Genomic DNA, 23,198 nt, shown 5'->3' with positions numbered 1-23,198 from the left:
AATTTTTGAACATAAAACAAAAATCGTTCGTTACGGAAAGATTCAACACCCGCTCAGGGAGGATTTCAGCCCCTCTCCACCCTTAGATCGGGATATTCTTCTCAGCACAGCCAAGGGTAGAAAATAAAAAAAAAAAATATATATATATATATATATATATATATATATATATATATATATATATATATATTGGTATCCATGACAGAGGAGTGGAAGGGTGAGGTGGGAATGATGAAATGAGACTAAGCATTATATTCTTAAATGTTTCACTACATGAGCTACTCCAGAAAAAATAACAGAAAAATTCATTAACACGCTCTACATTAATGCCAGAAGTCATCCAAAAGCCCCCTAAGTACCATCACCTCCTAACTGGCTGTCCAAGCCATCCCCTTTCCCTGCAGTGGTTGTTTGTTGTCCTTCCTGACCCCTTGGTGTCTGCCACAATCCTTGTTTCTGCTGCAATGGTTTGGCTAAACAATCCTACCCAGTGATTTGTAGATTTATAAGAAATGATATACATTGCCTCAATTTTCTATTCCTTTTCCCTATACCACTGTGTATAATCATTGCTTCTTGCCATGGAAGTAGCCTTGGGCTGCAAGAGACTTTATAAAGGTTCTAGGTAACATAAAGATTCTTTTATAGAAACTGATCATAAGGTAATAATAATAAAAAAAATATATGCATTACCAGACTCTACCTGTTCTAGGTTACAATAACAAAGATAAGTCACTTTTGGCAAGATTGTATTACTGGGATTATAGTCTCGTGAAAGAGCTTCTCACTCCAGGAGAGTCTACATTGCCCTGCTACTCAAAATAATGCAGCCTTGGGGTGCAAGGGCCTTTGGAAAGGTCCTGGGTAACACCAGGACTCTTTCATAGGAATTAGTCCTGGGTGAATTATGGAGAAAAAAAAAATATATATATATATAGATATACCCAATTTATCATATGACCAAACCCAGGGGGAGGGTGAACAGTTGGGTGAACTGCAGACCAACTGCACCATCCATGATCTGAATCCTTGTGAGCACAACCTCGAGCAGTCCTGTGTAAGCATTGTTGTCGGAAGCATTAACCACAACACAAGAGGGGCCCATAAGAATATGCTAAAAGAAAGAATATCTCCTCAGTAAATACACATAAAGAGGACAGTACAAATAAGGAAGCTCAAGACATTAGGGGAGGTTAAAAACAGAAGGAATTAATTAAAGAAATAAATAAATACAGAGCATTTCCATCTGTGGCATGTAAAGTTGTGGCCAGAGAAAGGAACCATCCATGAGAAAGAGGCAACATTTTACTATCATCTTTTTCTTCATATATATTCGCCATTTCCCACATTTGCGAGGTAGCATTAGGAACAGAGAACTGAGCCCAAGAGAGAAAATCCCCAATTGGCCCCCCTCTCTGTTCCCTCTTCTGGAGAAGTAAAAAAAATTGGAGGGGAGGATTTCCAGCCCCCATTCCCTCCCCTTTTAGTTGCCTTCTACGACATGCAAGGAATATGTGGGAAGTATTCTTTCTCCCCTGTTATATGAATAACAAAAGCCAATCAGTCTATCAACTTAGTCAATCCTAATATAAAAATGCATTATGACATACTTAATGGAAAATGCCACTCTATAACATTTACCAAACAATTACACTACAATGACACATTTACTGTACATATTTCAAGATTTTCAATATCTACATTCAATCATAGGGAAAAAACTGATAGCTAATTAAAAATCTAAATATATATATAGCAAATATGGATGAAAAACACAAACCATAAGACAGCAATTACTCTAAACTATTAATCACTAAAAACAAACAGTAAATTTACTTTCTGTTTTAGATTAGATTTTAAACAAACTCAAAAAATGTGCTAAAGAAAAAAATATAAATTTTGCAAACCACCAACAAGAGAAAATTGGGAATCCAAATTTAGAGAAGCCTAAATCAATACCAACCAATAATTAGGCCTATTTCCCTCTTTCCTTGTCAGTGCAATTACAAGGTGATCATTCTGCAATTACAGTCCTAGAATACCTAAACAATACTATGAAGGATAAGGATGATGATTTGTAATAAGCATCTTTAAGAGAACTAGAACATGGCTGTTATTAAGCCTATACATCACTGGTCCAAGACTGATCATTAAATTTTCAGCAATTAAGACTTATGCAAATTAGGAAAATGAGCTGGAAATCAATAATCTTTAATTATAAAATCTGTGGCACCACACAGAGGTATTGTATTAATGCATAGAACTTTTTATGCACCATGTATCAGGCTACTGTTTGTCAAATAGTTATGGTTGTTAAGCAATGGTATAAATTCTAACTAACATCAACCATAATTCCAGGAATACATATTATCTGGTACTTTGCATCATGTAATATTACTACCATAGTAAACCCATATCATAAGCACTCTTCTAACATTTCCCACACTTTGCAATAATAATCTACGACCCAATGTGTAAGAGATAAAACTATAGAAATATCTAATGATTTAAATAAAAACACTGCAGTGACATTAGATAGATTTGGAAACAACCCACAAACAAAGAGCTGAAGTATTATAGTTTATATCATAAATCAGGTTTTACCAATTCACAGGTAAAGAGAAAAAATTATGAAAATATAAAAGAAGTGTGAGGATAATATCTACAAAAAACTTACCTCTGACCTGGAGAGATATTATGAAAACAGCTGTGCAGTATTCCAAGAACAAAGATATAAGTAAATCAGTGAAGAGATAAGTACAGTACTGTACATGCAACTTACATCAAGGGCAAGGCAGACAATTTTTTAAAAAAATATAACTTTTTATATCTGAACTAAACATTCCTGCACTAAAACACTATAGCCTTTTGGCTCTTAGATCAAAACATATATTTGTATAATAAGAGCTATGCTGATGAACCTCTAAACAATACTACCAACCTACACTTGCCAGGAAGGAGAGTCATTTGACTGAAGTAATGTAAATAAGTTCTTGAATAAAATCATTAAAAATTAAAATCCTTTATATAGTACACCTATACTCCAACTTGCAACAGTTCAACTAAGTCATTTCGCACTAAAGACTACAACGAATGAGGATACACTCTTGCCTTGCAACATGTCATCTCGCATTTGAGAGAGATTTGTAAAAAAAGATATTTTTCACCATTATATTCATAATACCTACAATAAAACATCCAGATATTTTAGGAAATATTTGTACTTATCATGCATTTACTGATGATGCTACAGCTAAATACCGTTTGATTAATGTCCTACTAACTGGCATAAAACGTTTCAGTTTGTATTCCACCAAACAGGAAATGAACAGCCGTGAAACTGTGAGCGAAGGCATATTCTTGCCAGAGATATCTATGGCTTTATGCTACTTCTAGTATTCTTAGAGAAAATCACTGAGGAAGGAGGTTACACACCTCAACAAGTATTGCATGAATAAGAGTGGCTGATTTAGAAAAAGAGTGCCAGAGGATATACGACAGCAAGGAGGAAAACCTTCAAACCATCATCATCAATTCTTCTGGAAAATTTTCATTAATATACTCTCTATCAATTTTGCATACAACAATATAATAATTATTTCAAGACATGGGTAAGAACAGATCTAGGAGAACTGTGTACAAATCATATGTATAAAAGCACTATTTACCATGTTCTTTAACGAGTAAATGTTAATGATTTTGCCATGAATACTTAACAATAAAGTAGCTTTAAGTGCCCACAGCAAAATATTCAACATATAATAAAAAAATAATACATCAGAGCTTTAATGTTCTTTCTCTGCAAAAGTTCTCTTCAGCTGGTATTTACTGATCTCATTAAATAAAATCTACATGGGTATTCACAAAAATAGTGGAAAAGATAGGTGGTAGAGAGAGAACAGCAACCGAGTGCCATAGCACTAATGCTAGCAAGCAGGATGGTCAACTTAATTACAGATGCATAAATTGTATATTCATACACACTTTTAAGTTCTGTTCAGTAGGTTGTTATTTAATTCACTAACTAACAATTATCAGTATAATCACAAAAATAACAAAGAAAATTGGTGGTACAGATTTTTTCCTTTTTTCAACATGTACCATCCGTATCTACTTTAATTTTTTTTCTTTTTACATATGTTTGCCATTTCCAAAATCAATGAGGTATCACAAAGAAAATACAGAGAATGGCTTCATTTGCTTACCTCTACTCCCAAGATGACATGCATAATACACCCACACCAGATTCCCTTATCTATAGCCAAACCCCACAGACCTTTCCATGGTTTCCCCTATCCATGAACTGAGTAACAACCTAATTAAGAAAACTGTGTGAAGAAAAAGAAATAACTTAGTCTTCCCAACAATGAAGTATCTAGCATGCAGCACTTTCAGAGTGAAACTTATTCCAAGAGTTGTGCATCCTCCTGTCAATGGAATTTTCCCCTAAATACTGGAAATGTTACCATTCACCAAGGTACCATTTCTGGAATAAGGCAGATATGTCTCAACAAGAAAGACATGGATGTCACACAGCACTCCTATTGGTCAGCCACACCAAGCAGAGGCTGTGAGTTACACATCATTATATTCAAGTATAACAAATAACAATCAAAGCCCCACATACTGTCCTAAAACATTTAAATTCCACCACATCCACCCTCCTCAGCACAGTCTTAATAGCCCATGGCTCATATCCATATGATACAGTTGGAACAACTGGTATGATCAAGTAGTGAAAGGGTAAGAGAGAGGGACGGTTATAAAAAGAGTGTGGAGGAGAGCTAAAGGGGGTGTGCTCTGGACATATGTAGAGAATGAGTGAAGAAAGGTTGACAAAGAGGATTTATGTATCAGAAGCGGAGGGAAAAGAACAGGGAGATCAAATTCCATATGGAAGGAAGGAGAGCAAAATATTTTTGAGCAAATGGGGCCTGAATATGTAGGAGGGTGTATGGCATGCAAGGGTATGAGTGAATTGGAATGATGTGGTATGCTGAGGTGTGCATGCTGGAATGGACTGAACCAGAGAATGTGAAGCATCCAATTTAAACCATGGAAAGGTGTGCAGGTCCTGGCTGTGGATTAGCAGTGGTTTTGAAGCATTACACATGACTGCTAAAGAATGGATATGAGCAGATGCAGAATCCCGCGGTGTTCCCTCCACCTCTGACACATATATCCTCTTGGTCAATCTTTCCTCACTCATTCTCTCCATGTGACCAAATATATATATATATATATATATATATATGGATAGAGTTGTGCGCAGGAGGATGGATGTGCTGGAAATGAGATGTTTGAGGACAATGTGTGGTGTGAGGTGGTTTGATCGAGTGAGTAACGTAAGGGTAAGAGAGATGTGTGGAAATAAAAAGAGCGTGGTTGAGAGAGCAGAAGAGGGTGTTTTGAAGTGGTTTGGGCACATGGAGAGAATGAGTGAGGAAAGATTGACCAAGAGGATATATGTGTCGGAGGTGGAGGGAACGAGGAGAAGAGGGAGACCAAATTGGAGGTGGAAAGATGGAGTGAAAAAGATTTTGTGTGATCGGGGCCTGAGCATGCAGGAGGGTGAAAGGAGGGCAAGGAATAGAGTGAATTGGAGTGATGTGGTATACCGGGGTTGACGTGCTGTCAGTGGATTGAATCAAGGCATGTGAAGCGTCTGGGGTAAACCATGGAAAGCTGTGTAGGTATGTATATTTGCGTGTGTGGACGTATGTATATACATGTGTATGGGGGTGGGTTGGGCCATTTCTTTCGTCTGTTTCCTTACGCTACCTCGCAAACGCGGGAGACAGCGATAAAAAAAAAAAAATATATATATATATATATATATATATATATATAGTTTTGGAAAGAGGGGCAAGTATGAAGTCTGTTGGGGATGAGAGAGCTTGGGAAGTGAGTCAGTTGTTGTTCGCTGATGATACAGCGCTGGTGGCTGATTCATGTGAGAAACTACAGAAGCAGGTGACTGAGTTTGGTAAAGTGTGTGAAAGAAGAAAGTTAAGAGTAAATGTGAATAAGAGCAAGGTTATTAGGTACAGTAGGGTTGAGGGTCAAGTCAACTGGGAGGTGAGTTTGAATGGAGAAAAACTGGAGGAAGTGAAGTGTTTTAGATATCTGGGAGTGGATCTGGCAGCGGATGGAACCATGGAAGCGGAAGTGGATCATAGGGTGGGGGAGGGGGCGAAAATTCTGGAAGCCTTGAAGAATGTGTGGAAGTCGAGAACATTATCTCGGAGAGCAAAAATGGGTATGTTTGAAGGAATAGTGGTTCCAACAATGTTGTATGGTTGCGAGGCTTTGGACTATGGATAGAGTTGTGCGCAAGAGGATGGATGTGCTGGAAATGAGATGTTTGAGGACAATGTGTGGTGTGAGGTGGTTTGATCGAGTAAGTAACGTAAGGGTAAGAGAGATGTGTGGAAATAAAAAGAGCGTGGTTGAGAGAGCAGAGGAGGGTGTTTTGAAATGGTTTGGTCACATGGAGAGAATGAGTGAGGAAAGATTGACCAAGAGGATATATGTGTCGGAGGTGGAGGGAACGAGGAGAAGAGGGAGACCAAATTGGAGGTGGAAAGATGGAGTGAAAAAGATTTTGTGTGATCGGGGCCTGAACATGCAGGAGGGTGAAAGGAGGGCAAGGAATAGAGTGAGTTGGAGCGATGTGGTATACCAGGGTTGACGTGCTGTCAGTGGATTGAATCAGGGCATGTGAAGCGTCTGGGGTAAACCATGGAAAGCTGTGTAGGTATGTATATTTGCGTGTGTGGACGTATGTATATACATGTGTATGGGGGTGGGTTGGGCCATTTCTTTCGTCTGTTTCCTTGCGCTACCTCGCAAACGCGGGAGACAGCGGCAAAAAAAAAAAAAAAAAAAAAAAAAAAATTACCTATTATACTTTGTCGCTGTCTCCTGCATTAGCGAGGTAGAGCAAGGAAACAGACAAAAGAATGTCCCAACCCATCCACATGTATATACATACACGTCCACACACACACATATACATACCTATACATCTCAACATATACATATATATACACACACAGACATATACATATATACACATGTACATAATTCATCCTTGCTGCCTTTATTCATTCCCGTCGCCACCCTGCCACACATGAAATGAAAACTCCCTCCCCCCGCATGTGTGTGAGGTAGCGCTAGGAAAAGACAACAAACGCCACATTCATTCACACTCAGTCTCTAGCTGTCATGTGTAATGCACTGAAACCACAGCTCCCTTTCCACATCTAGGCCCAATAGACCTTTCCATGGTTTACCCCAGATACTTCACAAGCCCTGGTTCAATCCATTGACAGCACATCAACCCCAGTATACCACATCGTTCCAATGCACTCTATTCCTTGCACGCTTTTCACCCTCCTGTATGTTCAGGCCCCAATCGCTCAAAATCTTTTTCACTCCATCCTTCCACTTCCAATTTGGTCTCCCACTTCTCCTTGTTCCCTCCACCTCTGATACATATACTCTGTTTGTCAATCTTTTCTCACTCATTTTCTCCATGTGTCCAAACCATTTCGACACACCCTCTTCTGATCTCTCAACCACACTCTTTCTATTACCACACATCTCTTACCCTTTCATCACTTAATCAAACCACCTCATAACACATACTGTCCTCAAACATTTCATTTCCAACACATCCACCCTCCTCTGTACAACCCTATCTATAACCCATGCCTCGCAACCATATAACATTGTTGGAACCACTATTCCTTCAAACATACCCATTTTTGCTCTCCGAGATAATGTTCTCGCCTTCCCCACATTCTTCAACACTCCCAGAACCTTCGCCCCCTCCCCTACCTTGTGACTCACTTCTGTTTCCGTGGTTCATCCGCTGCTAAGTCCACTTCCAGATATCTAAAACACTTCACTTCCAGTCTTTCTCCATTCAAACTTACCTCCCAATTAACTTGTCCCTCAACCTTACTAAACCTAATAACCTTGCTCTTATTCACATTTACTCTCAACTCTCTTCTTTCACACACTTTACCAAACTCAGTCACCAACCTCTGCAGTTTCTCCTTTTTACTTTTCCAAAAAAAAAGAACAGAGAAGGGGGCCAAGGGAGGATATTTCCTCAAAGGCTCAGTCCTCTGTTCTTAACACTACCTCACTAATGCTGGAAATGGCGAATATTGAAAAAAAATCCTAGCCAGAGCCAGTTACCCATTATATCAACCAACCTCTAGGGGTAGATGAACAGCTGGGTTGACTGTGGACCAACTGCCATAACTAGGATTCAAACCTATGCACTTGACCCTGGGCAGCCCATGGATGGGTCATGGTCAGGACTACTAACTGCTATACCATGCTGTCTCCCAGTGTGAAACCTTTTCCTTTGCAAGTAGTCATTGTTTTCCAGTTACCTTTTCCAATGTTTCACAAACCACACTAGTTAATGAGGCTTTCTTTAAATACAGCCATATCTGCCCTTTTCCACATCCTTGGAATGTCACCTTCCACTGATGACTTAACAAACAACACTTCTCATGGTCTAACAAGTGCCTCTGCACATTCTTTCAGCACGTATGAGAAGACTTAATCAGGAACATCTGAGCTTGCCATGTTGTATACATAAAAAAATACTACTAATCTGATCATGAAAGAATGTATTAAATTACTAAAAATAAAACTAACATCATATAAAACAATATAATGTAATTACACAACACTCATCCCCACACCCTTCAAGTGTCAGTCATGCACTGCATAGTAAGCTTACCAAACCTCCTGCCAGTGCATTCTTTCCCATTAACTGGTACTTCAAATTGTCAGCCATTAATAGGACTTTACTATCTATCTCTCTTTGTCTTTTGAAGCCCATTTCCTTTGGGAACTCCCTCAAGGAAGTGGGCACAGTGAGAGTCTCCATAACTGTTGAAACTCCACTGCTGCTTCTCAGCCTTCTGTGCCTCACCCTTAACAGGCCACTGGCAGAATGCAACTCTAGCAGTGTTTTTAGAGGCTCCTACCAAATGTTCCTACCAACTTCTACTTCCTTATGCACCTACCTAAAATTCCTGCCAAACATTCCAACTTGCTGCTTCTACCTAACGCACCTACCTACTTCTTCTACCTAACATTCCAATCTACAACTTCTACCTATTGTTCCCACCATTTCGCCAAAAGGCACAAAAAAGCTCACCATAGGAAAATCTAGAGTTGCAAAGAATGAGTTGTGTGTTATTTGTTGATAAGTGTATGTGTGACAAGAAGAGATTGCATGTTTGTGGACAGAATTCCAGGACTTTACTTTGGATGACATCATTTATTAGGGAAACCACAGGTATGGACTACTTCCCCCTCATCCAATGAAACCTATTCTGGCTAAACTACCTCACATAAAAAAAATCCAAACACTAATCTGTTTAAATATAATGCATTAAATTACTAAACATACAACAAAAAGGCATATAAAATAACAATGTATCATAACACAGAACTTATCTCTACACCCTTTAAGCATCATGTTTGTACTATGTAGTAAAAAGAAGTTTACCAAATCCCTTGCCAGCACTCTTTTTCCCGTTGGTTGTTTCTTCCAATGTCAACCAATAACAAGATGTTTTTTTCATGTAAACCCGATGCTCAAAACTACTTCCTGTTCTAGCTCTTATGTGGCAAAATGGTAAATTCCATTTTCAGACTAACTAGTATACAAGTCAAAATAAAAGCTGGCCAAAAAAAGGGCAAGGTTCCATACCAAGAAGGCAAGATGTCACACCAGCTGATGTGACCAAGGCAAAACGCTTTTTAAAAATTAGCAGAAAATTTGGTAAAAAAAAAAAAAGAGGAAAACTATGGTAGCTGACAGTCAAACTTTGTGCCAAAAGATGTAGGAATCTCAAGGACATTGAGGCATGCAACATGTGTGATGGTAATGGAAAAGCAGACTCTGGCATTTTGATTAGAGATGATAAAAAATTCCTGGATATACCAAAAGAAAGTTGAACAGAGAAAAAAACAATATAATTTAACATGAGAAGAAATACATCCATGAGAGGATAAAATTTAAAATGGTATAACAGTCAGGGAATATTCATAAACAGGGTATGAGAAGTTATACATCCATGAGAGGATAAAATGCAAAAAGATACAACAGTCAACGAATATTCATAAACAGGGAACAACACTCTTAAAACGTGAAGATAGAGTATGCAAAAACTGGCATGTGACCGAGGTTCTGCATAACCCATCCTGTAATACAGGAGGGTAGCACATATGATTACTGATCTATAAAACTCATGTAAGGCACAGAAAACAATATTCTTAAAATGGAATTTAAAAATGTTGAAAAGGAAATGACACTCCCAAAATAAAGGAGATATAATCGGTGACACCGGGGGGGAGGTGGGGTCACTAATATGAATACCTATAATGCAAGGAAATGAAAATGTCTCGTCACGCAGGGTACTCCTTGGTACAGTAGAAAAAAAAATAAAAAACCAACTGAGCAATCTGCATACAGTAACTTACAGAAGTATGATTGGAGCGGTACACCTGAGCTGCCCAGGACACATCAGGAGTGAGGCGATAAGGTGATGCAGCAGAGCTGTTGCTAGATGAGGAAGAGGATGACAACAAGAGGGAAGCACCCGGAGAACCTGAGGCAGTTGACCCCAGACAGCCACCACCTATGTCATAACTATACTTTAGCTCACACTAAGATGCTATTCAAATATCACAAATTCTTTTAATTACAGACTTATAAACTAAAGCTTTATTAAAAATTATATATTTCATATTTTCAAGAACTTTCAATAATCATCTAAACAATGCAGAACATCTTTTCTGGTAAAATAAAATCATTCTTAAATTAATGAGATAAGGTAAAAAGTACATGTAATAAATATCTTATACAAATTAATCAAACAATAGCAAAAACTTCAAATTTAAAATCAATGACTCACTGGGACAAAAAACAAAGCAGTTCAACAAAAATTAAGATTCAACACTTAACAAATGAATGATTTCCAAGATAACTGATCAACTCTACCATTATTTTCCTTTACATATGTTATTTAACACAAATAATGTAGAGATTAATGTAGACACACGTCACCATGCCTTTCCAAAAGAAAAATCAAAGCTTCTTGTATCTAACATTGAGGCCATAGCAAAATTATGTCTATCCAAATTATAATTTCAAAATGAATTCCTAACAGATGACTAATAGAAGTTCAGAGTCTTTCTACAAAACAGATGGGCAATCAACTCTGACAAGCTTAATGGGCCACTTCACAACTGACAACCTAACTCCATCAAAAAATCATGTTAAATGTGTTAGCAGAAAAGCAACTAAAAATCTTTGAAGAATTAAAAAACTAAGATACTTTCTATAATCTCTGAGGTTCTGAAGTCTCTAGCCTGAACATTCTGGTGAGTTTAATGGCCTCTCACCCTTCATTAAGCACCTAAACAGCAGTAGCAACAACAGCTCACCCTGTTAACTCTCCCCTGCAATCAGCAGTAACCACCCAGTGATAAAATATAATGTATGCCATTATTCCACTAGCTACCAGGCTGCACCAGGCTGACAATATCATAATTCTTCAGAACAAGGATATCACCACCCTGACAATTACCATCAATTTAGACTGGATCTACAAAAGAATGGATAAAAACATTGGAAAATTTGCTCACAAGACACCACAGTTTTACATTCTTTTAACATCTCTTTCCTCCCCAAAGTAAATGTCTTGCAAGCTATGCGAGCAATAACACCTGGGAGGCAAAAAGGCTAGAGAAAAACTTCTTCACCAAGAGAAAAGATACATACCTCAAGGTTATTATGTGGCATTTCAATCTCTGACCTTGCAGTAAGTAAGACTAATACCTGCAAGACTGATCCTCAGTGTCTAAACCAAGGTATGGTTGACCAATTGCTGAGGAATATCAAAGGCCTCTGTAAAACTCCTTCAGAAAAAGCTTCCTCAGAAAGGCTAGCAAAGAAATACCATTCTGATATAATGACTGACATACAAGCCAGGTTAACCCAACAAAACCTATATTCTAATCCTAAATAAAAAGCTCCTTCACAGAAGGATTTCAAATTACCTGGATGAACCAAAAAAAGGTGTTCCCCTGCTTATCTCAGAAAGCCTCAAAGTATTACTCATGAAATCTAACAGGATATATATAAGGCATGAAGTTCTTCAAAAGCAGCTGTCAAACAAGCAACATACGGGTACTCCAAGCTTTTATGCTTAACCTTAACAAACAAAACATACTACTATGCACATAGCAGAAGGGCAAAAGGTGTCCATGGGATTCGATAAAATAGAATTATGTCCATGTACTGTCTCAGGATCAAACCATAACATGTTAAGCATCCAGTATAATCCATGGAAAGGTCTGTAAGGCCTAGTCCTGGACAGGGAGCTATGGTTTCAGAGCTTATGGATGTGAGCAAATGTAGCCTTTTTCTCATCTCTTTCTGGCACTACCTCGCTAACACAGGAAACAGATCAAGTATCAAATTTTTCATACATATTTGTGTGATGTCTCCATGGTTGTTCAATTTGTTTATGGATGGGGTGGTCAGGGAGATGAATGCAAGAGTTTTAGAGAGAGGGGCAAGTATGCAATCTGTTGTGCATGAGAGAGCTTGGGAAGAGAGTTAGTTGCTGTTTGCTGATGATACAGAACTGGTGGCTGATTCAGGGGAGAAACTGCAGAGGTTGGTGACTGAGTTTGGTAAAGTGTGTGAAATAAGAAAGTTGAGAGTAAATATGAATAAGAGCAAGGTTATTAGCTTCAGTAGGGTTGAGGGACAAGTTAATTGGGAGGTAAGTTTGAATGGAGAAAAATTGGAGGAAGTGAAGTGTTTTAGATATCTAGGAGTGGACTTAGCAGCAGATGGAACCATGGCAGTGAATGCGAGTCAAAGGGTAGGGGAGGGGCAAAGGTTCTGGGAGTGTTGAAGAATGTGTGGAAGGCGAGAACATTATCTCGGAGAGTAAAAATGGATATGTTTGAAGAAACAGTGGTTCCAACAATGTTATATGGTTGTGAGACACAGGCTATAGATAGGGTTGTGCAGAGGAGGGTGGGTGTGTTGGAAATGAAATGTTTGAGGACAATATGAGGTGTGAGATTGTTTGATTTAGTAATGAAAGGGTAAGAGGGATGTGTAGTAATAAAAGGAGTGTGGTTGAGAGAGCAGAAGAGGGTGTGTTGAAATGGTTTGGACACAAGAGAGAATGAGTGAGAAAAGATTGACAAAGAGGATATAAGTGGCAGAGAAGATGTGGCAGAGAAGAAGGGAACAAGGAGAAGCAGAAGACCCAACTGGAGATGGAAGGATGAAAAAGATTTTGAGCAATCTGGCCCTGAACATGCAGGAGGGTGAAAGGTGTGCAAGGAACAGAGTGAATTGGAACAATGTGGTATACCTGGGTCGACATGCTGTCAATGGATTCAACCAGGGCATGTGAAGCATCTGGGGTAAACCATGGAAAGTTCTGTGAGGCCTGGATGTGGAAAGGGAGCTGTGGTTTCAGTGCATTATTACATGACAGCTAGAGACTGAGTGTGAACGAATGGGGCCTTTGTTGTCTTTTCCTAGCACTACCTCGCACACATGAGGGGGGGTGGGGGTTGTTATTTCATGTGTGGCAGGGTGGCAATGGGAATGAATAAAGGCAGACAGTATGAATTATGTACATGTGTATATATGTATATGTCTGTGTGTGTATATATATGTATACGTTGAGATGTATAGGTTTGTATATGTGCGTGTGTGGACATGTATGTATATACATGTGTATGTGGGTGGGTTGGGCCAATTCTTTCGTCTGTTTCCTTGTGCTACCTCACTAAAGCATGAGACAGCGACTAAGCAAAACAAAAAATAAATACAATATTTTTTATTTACTTATTATTTTGCTTTGTCGCTGTCTCCCGCATTTGCGAGGTAGCACAGGGAAACAGATGAAAGAAATGGCCCAACATACACATGTATATACATACACATCCACACACGCAAATATAAATACCTATACATCTCAATGTACACATATATATACACACAGACATATACATATATACACATGTACATAATTCATACTGTCTGCCTTTATTTATTCCCATCGCCACCTCGCCACACATGGAATACCATCCCCCTCCCTCCTCATGTGTGCGAGGTAGCCCTAGGAAAGACAACAAAGGCCCCATTCGTTCACACTCAGTCTCCAGCTGTCATGTAATAATGCCCAAAACCACAGCTCCCTTTCCACATCCAGGCCCCACACAACTTTCCATGGTTTACCCCAGACGCTTCACATGCCCTGATTCAATCCATTGACAGCACGTCGACCCCGGTATACCACAATGATCCAATTCACTCTATTCCTTGCCCGCCTTTCACCCTACTGCATGTTCAGGCCCCGATCACTCAAAATCTTTTTCACTCAATCTTTCCACCTCCAATTTGGTCTCCCACTTCTCCTCGTTCCCTCCACCTCAGACACATATATCCTCTTGGTCAATCTTTCCTCACTCATTCTCTCCATGTGCCCAAACCATTTCAAAACACCCTCTTCTGCTCTCTCAACAACACTCTTTTTATTTCCATACATCTCTCTTACCCTTACATTACTTACTCGATCAAACCACCTCACACCACACATTGTCCTCAAACATCTCATTTCCAGCACATCCACCCTCCTGCGCACAACTCTATCCATAGCCCACACCTCGCAACCATACAACATTGTTGGAACCATGTTCCTTCAAACATACCCATTTTTGCTTTCGGAGATAATGTTCTCGACATCCAAGCATTCTTCAAGGCTCCCAGAATTTTCGCCCCTTCCTCCACCCTATGATTCACTTCCGCTTCCATGGTTCCATCAGCTGCCAAATCCACTCCCAGACATCTAAAACACTTTACTTCCTCCAGTTTTTCTCCATTCAAATTTACCTCACAATTGACTTGACCCTCAACCCTACTGTACCTAATAACTTTGCTCTTATTCACATTTCCTCTCAACTTTCTTCTTCACACACTTTACAAAACTCAGTCACCAGCTTCTGCAGTTTCTCACATGAATCAGCCACCAGCACTGTATCATCAGCAAACAACAACTGACTCACTTCCCAAGCTCTCTCATCCACAAAAGACTTCATACTTGCCCCTCTTTCCAAAACTCTTGCATTCACCTCCCTAACAACCCCATCCATAAACAAATTAAACAACCATGGAGACATCACACACCCCTGCTGCAAACCTACATTCACTGAGAACCAATCACTTTCCTCTCTTCCTACACGTACACATGCCTTACATCCTCGATAATAACTTTTCATTGCTTCTAATAACTTGCCTCCCACACCATATATTCTTAATACCTTCTACAGAGCATCTCTATCAACTCTACCATATGCCTTCTCCAGATCCATAAATGCTACATACAAATCCATTTGCTTTTCTAAGTATTTCTCACATACATTCTTCAAAGCAAACACCTGATCCACACATCCTCTACCACTTCTGAAACCACACTGCTCTTCCCCAATCTGATGCTCTGTACATGCCTTCACCCTCTCAATCAATACCCTCCCATAGAATTTACCAGGAATACTCAACAAACTTATACCTCTGTAATTTGCGCACTCACTCTTATCCCCTTTGCCTTTGTACAATGGCACTATGCAAGCATTCCGCCAATCCTCAGGCACCTCACCATGAATCATACATACATTAAATAACCTTACCAACCAGTCAACCATTCAGTCACCTCCTTTTTAATAAAGTCCACTGCAATGCCATTCAAACCCGCTGCCTGGCCAACTTTCATCTTCCGCAAAGCTTTTACTACCTCTTCTCTGTTTACCAAATCATCCTCCCTAACCCTCTCACTTTGCACACCACCTCGACCAAAACACCCAATATCTGCCGCTCTATCATCAAACACATTCGACAAACCTTCAAAATACTCACTCCATCTCCTCACATCACCACTACTTGTTATCACCTCCCCATTAGCCCCCTTCACTGAAGTTCCCATTTGTTCCCTTGTCTTACGCACTTTATTTACCTCCTTCCAAAACATCTATTTATTCTCCCTAAAATTTAACGATACTCTCTCACCCCAACTCTCATCTGCCCTCTTTTTCACCTCTTGCACCTTTCTCTTGACTTCCTGTCTCTTTCTTTTATACATCTCCCACTCATTTTCATTATTTCCCAGCAAAAATCATCCAAATGCCTCTCTCTTCTCTTTCACTAATAATCTTACTTCTTCATCCCACCACTCACTACCCTTTCTAATCTGCCCATCTCCCATGCTTCTCATGCCACAAGCATCTTTTGTGCAAGCCATCACTGCTTCCCTAAATACATCCCATTCCTTCCCCACTCCCCTTACCTCCTGGTACTTCCTCACACAAGTCTCCTTCCCAAGCTCACTTACTCTCACCACTCTTTTCACCTCAACATTCTCCCTTCTTTTCTGAAAACCTCTACAAATTTTCACCTTTGCCTCCACAAGATAATGATCAGACATCCCTCCAGCTGTACCTCTCAGCACACTAACATCCAAAAGTCTCTCTTTCGCACGCCTATCAATTAACACGTAATCCAATAACGCTCTCTGGCCATCTCTCCTACTTACATACGTATACTTATGTATATCTCTCCTTTTAAACCAGGTATTCCCAATCACCAGTCCTATATATATATACATATATGTGTGTGGGTGTGTGTGTGTGTATGTGGGTGGATGGGCTATTCTTTGTCTGTTTCCTGGTGCAGAAAACAGTGATTAAGTATAATAAAGAAAACGTACATATAAACATTTACATATTCATACTTGCTTGCCTTCATCCATTCCCAGCGCCACTCCAACCCGCAGGAAACAGCATTGCCACCCCGTGTCAGCGAGGTAGTCCTAGGAAACAGACGAAGAAAGGCCACATCCACTCACAATCATTCTGTAGTTGTCATGTGTAATACACTGAAACCACAGCTCCCTATCCACACACATATTAAAGGAATGATTTCAAATCCATGAAATATAATCAGAACTTACTTATTTCATGACCAAATCTATATTAGAAAACAAAAATGCCTTAATAACATAATCCTTATGAAAATCTAATCACAATAATTCAATAACCTACAGGGAGAGAGTGTGAAAAAACTAGTAATATGGATATTCATAGAGAAAACTCTGAGCTATAAGGAAATGAGTCATGTCACCAAACAAAATAAAAATTCTACAAAATACCATAACATTAATTTTTCAACTTAAGCTACGGGTTCTTTAAATGTTTTATCAAAACTGTACTTGATTCAGCGGAGCTAGAAATTTTGAGCATATGTATGTATATACTGTACCAAAACCTCACTATTTCAATTTACCATGCATGATGGGAATAGGGTAATTCAATTGATAATTCAAATCATAAGTATCAGCTATAACTCCTTGTTCTAGTAAATATATACTGTTATTTGTTTTATCAGCTCAATTTCAAAAATGAACTGGGGAAAAAATGGTGAAATAAAGAGTAATCTCACCAATTTTCTGTGAATCCTAACACTTCCTAATGCTTTTGAAAGAGAGTTAGAAAATACAAAAGAATTTATTCAGAAATAGGAAACCTGCTTCCACCTTCAAATACTAAATGTAGACCAATAAAATCAATAAGCCCATGAAATATGATAAGAATTCAACACATATCCTAAAACTAGTAACTTGAAACTAAAAGTATGACACAAATTTGCAGGTTCTCATTGCTGAGGTAAAACTGCATGTTTCCCCACAATGGACAGGTGTTCAAACACATTCCCATGCAAATCTTTCAGCTTTATCATAAACAATACCTCAGTAAAAAATAAGCAACAAATAACAAAAATAGGTATATTAAGTCATGCTAAAACTCAATGCTTTTAATCATTCTAAATTATGTAAAAACAGTAATATACTAGCTATAAATAATGAAAACTCCAGAGCTACAGTGTAGTTGTGATACTAACATAATATACCTGAGTCGTGGTCGTGGTCATCTAGGTCTGCCTGCTGCACAGTCAGGTCCCCTTTCCGCTCTTCTTCCTCCTCCTCTTCTTTTATTTGTTCACAGATCATTTCCACAGTCTCTCCCCCACCTTTTTCATTTCCTTCTGTTACCCTTTCCCCATTATCACCATCCTCCTGCAGCTTCTGTGGTTCATCATCTTCCCCAGTCACTACTATGGTGAAACCAACAAGACGAGACTCAAGCGCTTGTTCCAGCTGAGCAGCATCAGGAGAGAGAGAGCCACTTCCACTGCCCCCTCGACTGCTGCTCTGGGGGCTCCCAGGGCCTGTCACCTCAATCACTATTTGAGGAGGTGCCACAAAGTTACATCCTATGCTGCTACTCCCACTGCCATTGTCCCCATTCTCCTTCTCAGGGACAACAGCCAAGCCTGGGACGGGCAAGCCCAGCGACCCTCCACCCTTTGGTGAGTGGTCAGGTTTCCCTGGGCCTTCAGAGTGCTGTGGGACACCACCTGTTATACCACAACACACCCAACCCATCTCACATACATCTTTCACACACAAAACACTGCACTACACGTTCAAGTTAGCTGTTCAACTAATTACAATTAAAACATGCTAAAAGCATTTCTAAGGTATGACTGTAGAATCAAATTAGGGCTATCTTCAAAACATTATATATCTCATGTTACAAATGCCCTGTCTAACTATCAGATACTGCACCACTATCAATATATATGCTCACTATCTACAAATATGAAAGCTTAGTAGAACCTCTAACTTACTAATTAAAAACATTAACACACTTCTTTAAGATAGACTTTATCATTCTGCATACAGTCTGCTGCCAGTACCAAGTATTTCAAGAAACTGATGAATATAAAGGCAAAATATTATGAACTTTTTATACGAAAATGTATTTAATCTTAATTACACCTGCATCACTTTGCCGCTTTTGAAGAATTTGTTAGAAATGTTTTTCTACAAAGTACATTGCTTTCCATGTTACTATGCAAAATCCTATGCATTTTTCATTAGTGTGTTTGTAAATAAAAAAAATGAAAATGAGATATAGCCAATAAATGTTGAAATGTTACCTTTGGATCATGGATTTCCGGTCTGTAGACTGAATGCTGATGAGGTATATGCCGTGGACCCCCATCTCTTCTCCCTGGAAGATTAAAATATATGTATATATATATTCTTTTTCTTTCATACTATTCGCCATCTCCCGCATTAGCGAGGTAGCGTTAAGAACAGAGGACTGTTCTGGGCCTTTGAGGGAATATCCATTTTCAATCTGCCCTCATTAATTCTATTCCCACTTCTATGGGATGGATCAGATGCATACAAAATGTTCATTCTGTGAGAATTTATCTCCAGAACTGGGGTCCCCATCCCCAACATACAGATGGGCAAAAGGCATAGACTTGTTACCCTGTTGCCCTCATAATTCACATATTACAAGTAAGTTGCCCTCATAATTCACATATTACAAGTAAACTACCTGCAAAAAGCCAAAATGGGCAACTGGCTCACGGCAAGCCTACCTATCTGTCCAACTCTTTGGGACTGGTCAATGATTAGGAACCTGGCATAAGCAAGGGAGTATATATATGCATGTGTATTTAAGGTTTAGAGACAAGGCAACACGAGTATGTCATTCCCCATGATAACAGGGAATCTTTATGAGATAGGGCTCCTAAAGTGTAAAATTCCCTCTCCATACAGTACAGATAGGTCATTACATACACACACACACACACAAGGAAATACTTTTAAGGAGCTGTTTATATCTTACACAAGGCCAAAACTATAACATGCTTCTCAAGAAGTTACTGCACCTAAAAAAGCCCGTAGAACTGACAGAGAACATCCAGAGGAGGGCAGTAAACATGGTACCAAAATTAAATGAGCTAAGTTACAGAGAAAAGTTTAAGGGCTTTAAATCTGCCCACCTTGGAAGAGAGAAGAGTGATCTTTTCACAACCTTTAAGCTTGTGATGACACAAAACAGGAACAGTTCTTCAAGAGGGGTGGGAATAGAGAAACCAAAGGACATAACATGAAATTGAATAAGAAACTTGTTAAAAAAAAGATGTAAAGAAGTATTTTTGTAGTACAAGAGTGCTGAGTGAATGGAACAGAATGACTGAGGACATGGTTAATGCAGACAGCATACATAACTGTAAGAAGTTGTATGATAGTAAAGATGTTAAAAACAAGGGGCCATCATGAGTGAAAACTTCCTCCCCATGCAGCACATAGGTAATTACACATACAAAGCCCTCAATAGTGTAGCGGACAGCATTACTGATCCTGATTCAGCACACACCAGGTTTGAATCCTGACCAGGAGAGTCAACCCACACCCAACCTAGGTGTTCCTCCTCCCCTCAGGGTTGGTAGATAAATGGGATGCTGGCTTAGGCTTGTGTGTGTGTGTGTAGGAGTAAAGCTATGATACATATATGCAAGGTTAAGAGACGGGACAACACAACTGTAAAACTCTATGAAAGACACAAATAGTAGTTCCACACACACACAAGCCATTCATATACTACATAAGGCCAAAACTAGAATATGCTTCTCAAATTTGGTAAGTGCACCTAAAGAACAACAAAGAGCAAATAGAGAAGATCCAAAGTTACAAGAAAAGGCTAGAGGCTTTACATCTGCCCACCATGGAAGACTGAAGAGTGAGGGATGACCTGATCATGACCTTTAGTTTTTAAAAGAGTGATGATGTGGACAGTGAACGGTGAACAGTTCTTTGAGAAATGTAGGCATAGAGCAACCAAAGAATATAACATGTAAATAAACTAGAAATGAACAAGAAGAGCTAATAGAAAAGGTGCAGGGAAGAGCAACCAAAAAGACACTAGATTTATGAGACCTTAGCTACAATAAAGGTGGAACAGTCAAATGAACAAGCTGTTGCAAATACCTCAGGATTGTTGTTATGGTATGATTGAAAGCTAGCACCTATTCACCAAATTATGAGAGTAGGTACATTTTGACACAAATATTCCAAAGGAATATACTGCATACTCACAGGACAGACCAAAGAGGAGAGAAACATTAACTCCCAATATGATCATCTGTTTCCAAAAGTATTACCTCACTAAAAAGAGAAAGGGAGTAAGTATAAAAAAAAAACAATCCTAGGAAAGATTTCAAAGTAGATCCCAATGTGATCCTTACTTTCTCCTTTCCCATGTGCTCACCAGTCATGATACATTCATTCTCTGCTCTCTTTTGCAGTTCTTTCACCATCTTCTGGTTCATCCAAACCACAAATCTAATGCACTGACTGACTCTAACCATCGCTATAAACAAAACACACTACACAACTAAAGTATCATGACTGATTAATGGTCCTGTAACAGTAATAAAAACAAACCTGAAGGAAATGGTTTGTAGCGAAGGAAACCATCTTTCGTACCGTTGAGGAAGTACTGCACAGATTCTTTGAACTTTGCTACACGAGGATCGCTGATAGATCCAAAAACTTGGGCCCCAATTGTCAACAAGTTATTAACATCACATCGATTCACAATAAACTTGACAACTGCCCGTATAACATCCTCTTGTGGCGTCTGTTGAGTCATCACATAAAATCATTAGGTCATAAATACTAAATCACTTACTTACATCTCATTAAATACAGTAAATAACAGAAGTTTCCTGGTTAGTAATAACTTTCTCTCTCATGAAGACTTTGAAACAAATTATCAAATCAGTAAATCTATAAATCTTAGAAGAGGGTAGGGTTTTTTTTTCATACATATTTGCCATTACCAGCATTAGCAAGGTAGCATTAAGAACAGAGGACTGAGTCTTAGAGGGAATATCCTCACTTGGCCCCCTTCTCTGTTCCCTCTTTAAGAAAATTAAAACAGGAGGGGAGGACTTCCAGCTCCCCGCTCACTCCCCTTTTAGTCACCTTCTAAAACATGCAGGGAATATGTGAGAAGTATTCTTTCTCCCCTATCCCAAGGAATAAGAACTGGGTAGGTAATGGGATATACTGTTAAAATGCTTCAAAACAATATAATAAAAAAATAGTCTTTTATAATCTTTTACCATATAAACATATTTTTTTCAATAACACCCATTATGTAGCTCTTCACTGCTGGTACTCAATACTTAAATTATTACTGTCACCCATTTTCTTCAAATGATGTCCCATAAAAATACCTTTACCCAAATGATTCTGCTACCTCACTGCACATACATGTCTCCTAACACAAAATGAGAAGATTGTTTTGCCAAGCATTCCAAAACTTTCAATAAAGTTCTGCAGCTATACAAGCCAACAACCTATTTACCATGTGTTATCAGGCAAGGTCTAGGAATTTGAAAATATTTCAAGACAGGGTTTACAAGGAGATACCACATTGTTCTAATTCACTCTATTCCATGCATGCCTTTCACCCTCCAGTATGTTCAGACTCCAGTCACTCAAAATCTTTTTCTCTCCATCCTTACACCTCCAATTTGATCTCCCACTTCTCCTTTTTCCCTCAAAATCTGACACACATATCCTCTTTGTCAACCTTTCCTCACTCATTCTCTCCATATGTCCAAACCATTTCTACACCCTCTTCTGCTCTCTCAACCACACATCCCTCTTACCCTTTCATTACTTACCTGATCAAACCACCTCACACCACATATTGTCCTCAAACATTTCATTTCCAACACTGGGGATAAGGGAGAAAAAGCACTATGTATGTATCTACAGCCATGTTATAGAAGGCAACTGAGTAGGGCAGGAGTAGGGGGCTGGAAATCTTTCCCTCCTCTATTACTTTCCAAAAGAAGGAAAACAGGTTAGAGCCAAATGAGGATCCTATATCCTCTAAAGCTCAGGTGTCAGTTCTGGATGCTACCTCACTCACCTAGAAAATATCAAACATTTTTTCATGCCTCACTTACCTAGAAAATATCAAACATTTTTTTCATATAAAAGTGTCATTTCCCACATTAGAGAGGTGTTACCAGGAACAGATTAAGAAAGGCCATATTTGCTCACATCCATTCTCTAGCTGTCATATGTAATGCATTGAAACCACAGCTTAATAACCACAATCAGGCTCAACAGATCTTTCTATTGTTTACCCTGGCACTTCACATGCTCTGGTTCAGTCCACAGACAGCATGTTAGCCC

At 39.0% G+C, this 23,198-nt stretch overlaps 1 protein-coding gene across 8 annotated transcripts in view; it reads right to left on the bottom strand.

Annotated features, from left to right (window-relative positions):
- The window catches only part of LOC139751011 (constitutive coactivator of PPAR-gamma-like protein 1 homolog), a 121,602-nt gene that overhangs the window by 81,774 nt on the left and 16,630 nt on the right, over window positions 1–23,198 (bottom strand). For 5 of the 8 annotated variants that reach the window (XM_071666077.1, XM_071666080.1, XM_071666075.1 and 2 more), the window contains exons 7-10: window positions 21,429–21,624; window positions 19,124–19,197; window positions 18,023–18,524; window positions 10,519–10,676 (exon numbers count right to left, since the gene is read on the bottom strand). In XM_071666077.1, coding sequence (XP_071522178.1) covers window positions 10,519–10,676; window positions 18,023–18,524; window positions 19,124–19,197; window positions 21,429–21,624 — 930 coding nt within the window. The remainder of the gene's footprint in view (window positions 1–10,518; window positions 10,677–18,022; window positions 18,525–19,123; window positions 19,198–21,428; window positions 21,625–23,198) is intronic. The other 3 variants (XM_071666082.1, XM_071666079.1, XM_071666083.1) reach the window with 3 other exon arrangements.

This window comes from Panulirus ornatus, chromosome 10, assembly GCF_036320965.1.
Source record: "Panulirus ornatus isolate Po-2019 chromosome 10, ASM3632096v1, whole genome shotgun sequence".
NCBI classification, from domain to species: Eukaryota; Metazoa; Arthropoda; class Malacostraca; order Decapoda; family Palinuridae; genus Panulirus; species Panulirus ornatus.
This window is presented reverse-complemented; position numbering and strand designations above follow the sequence as displayed.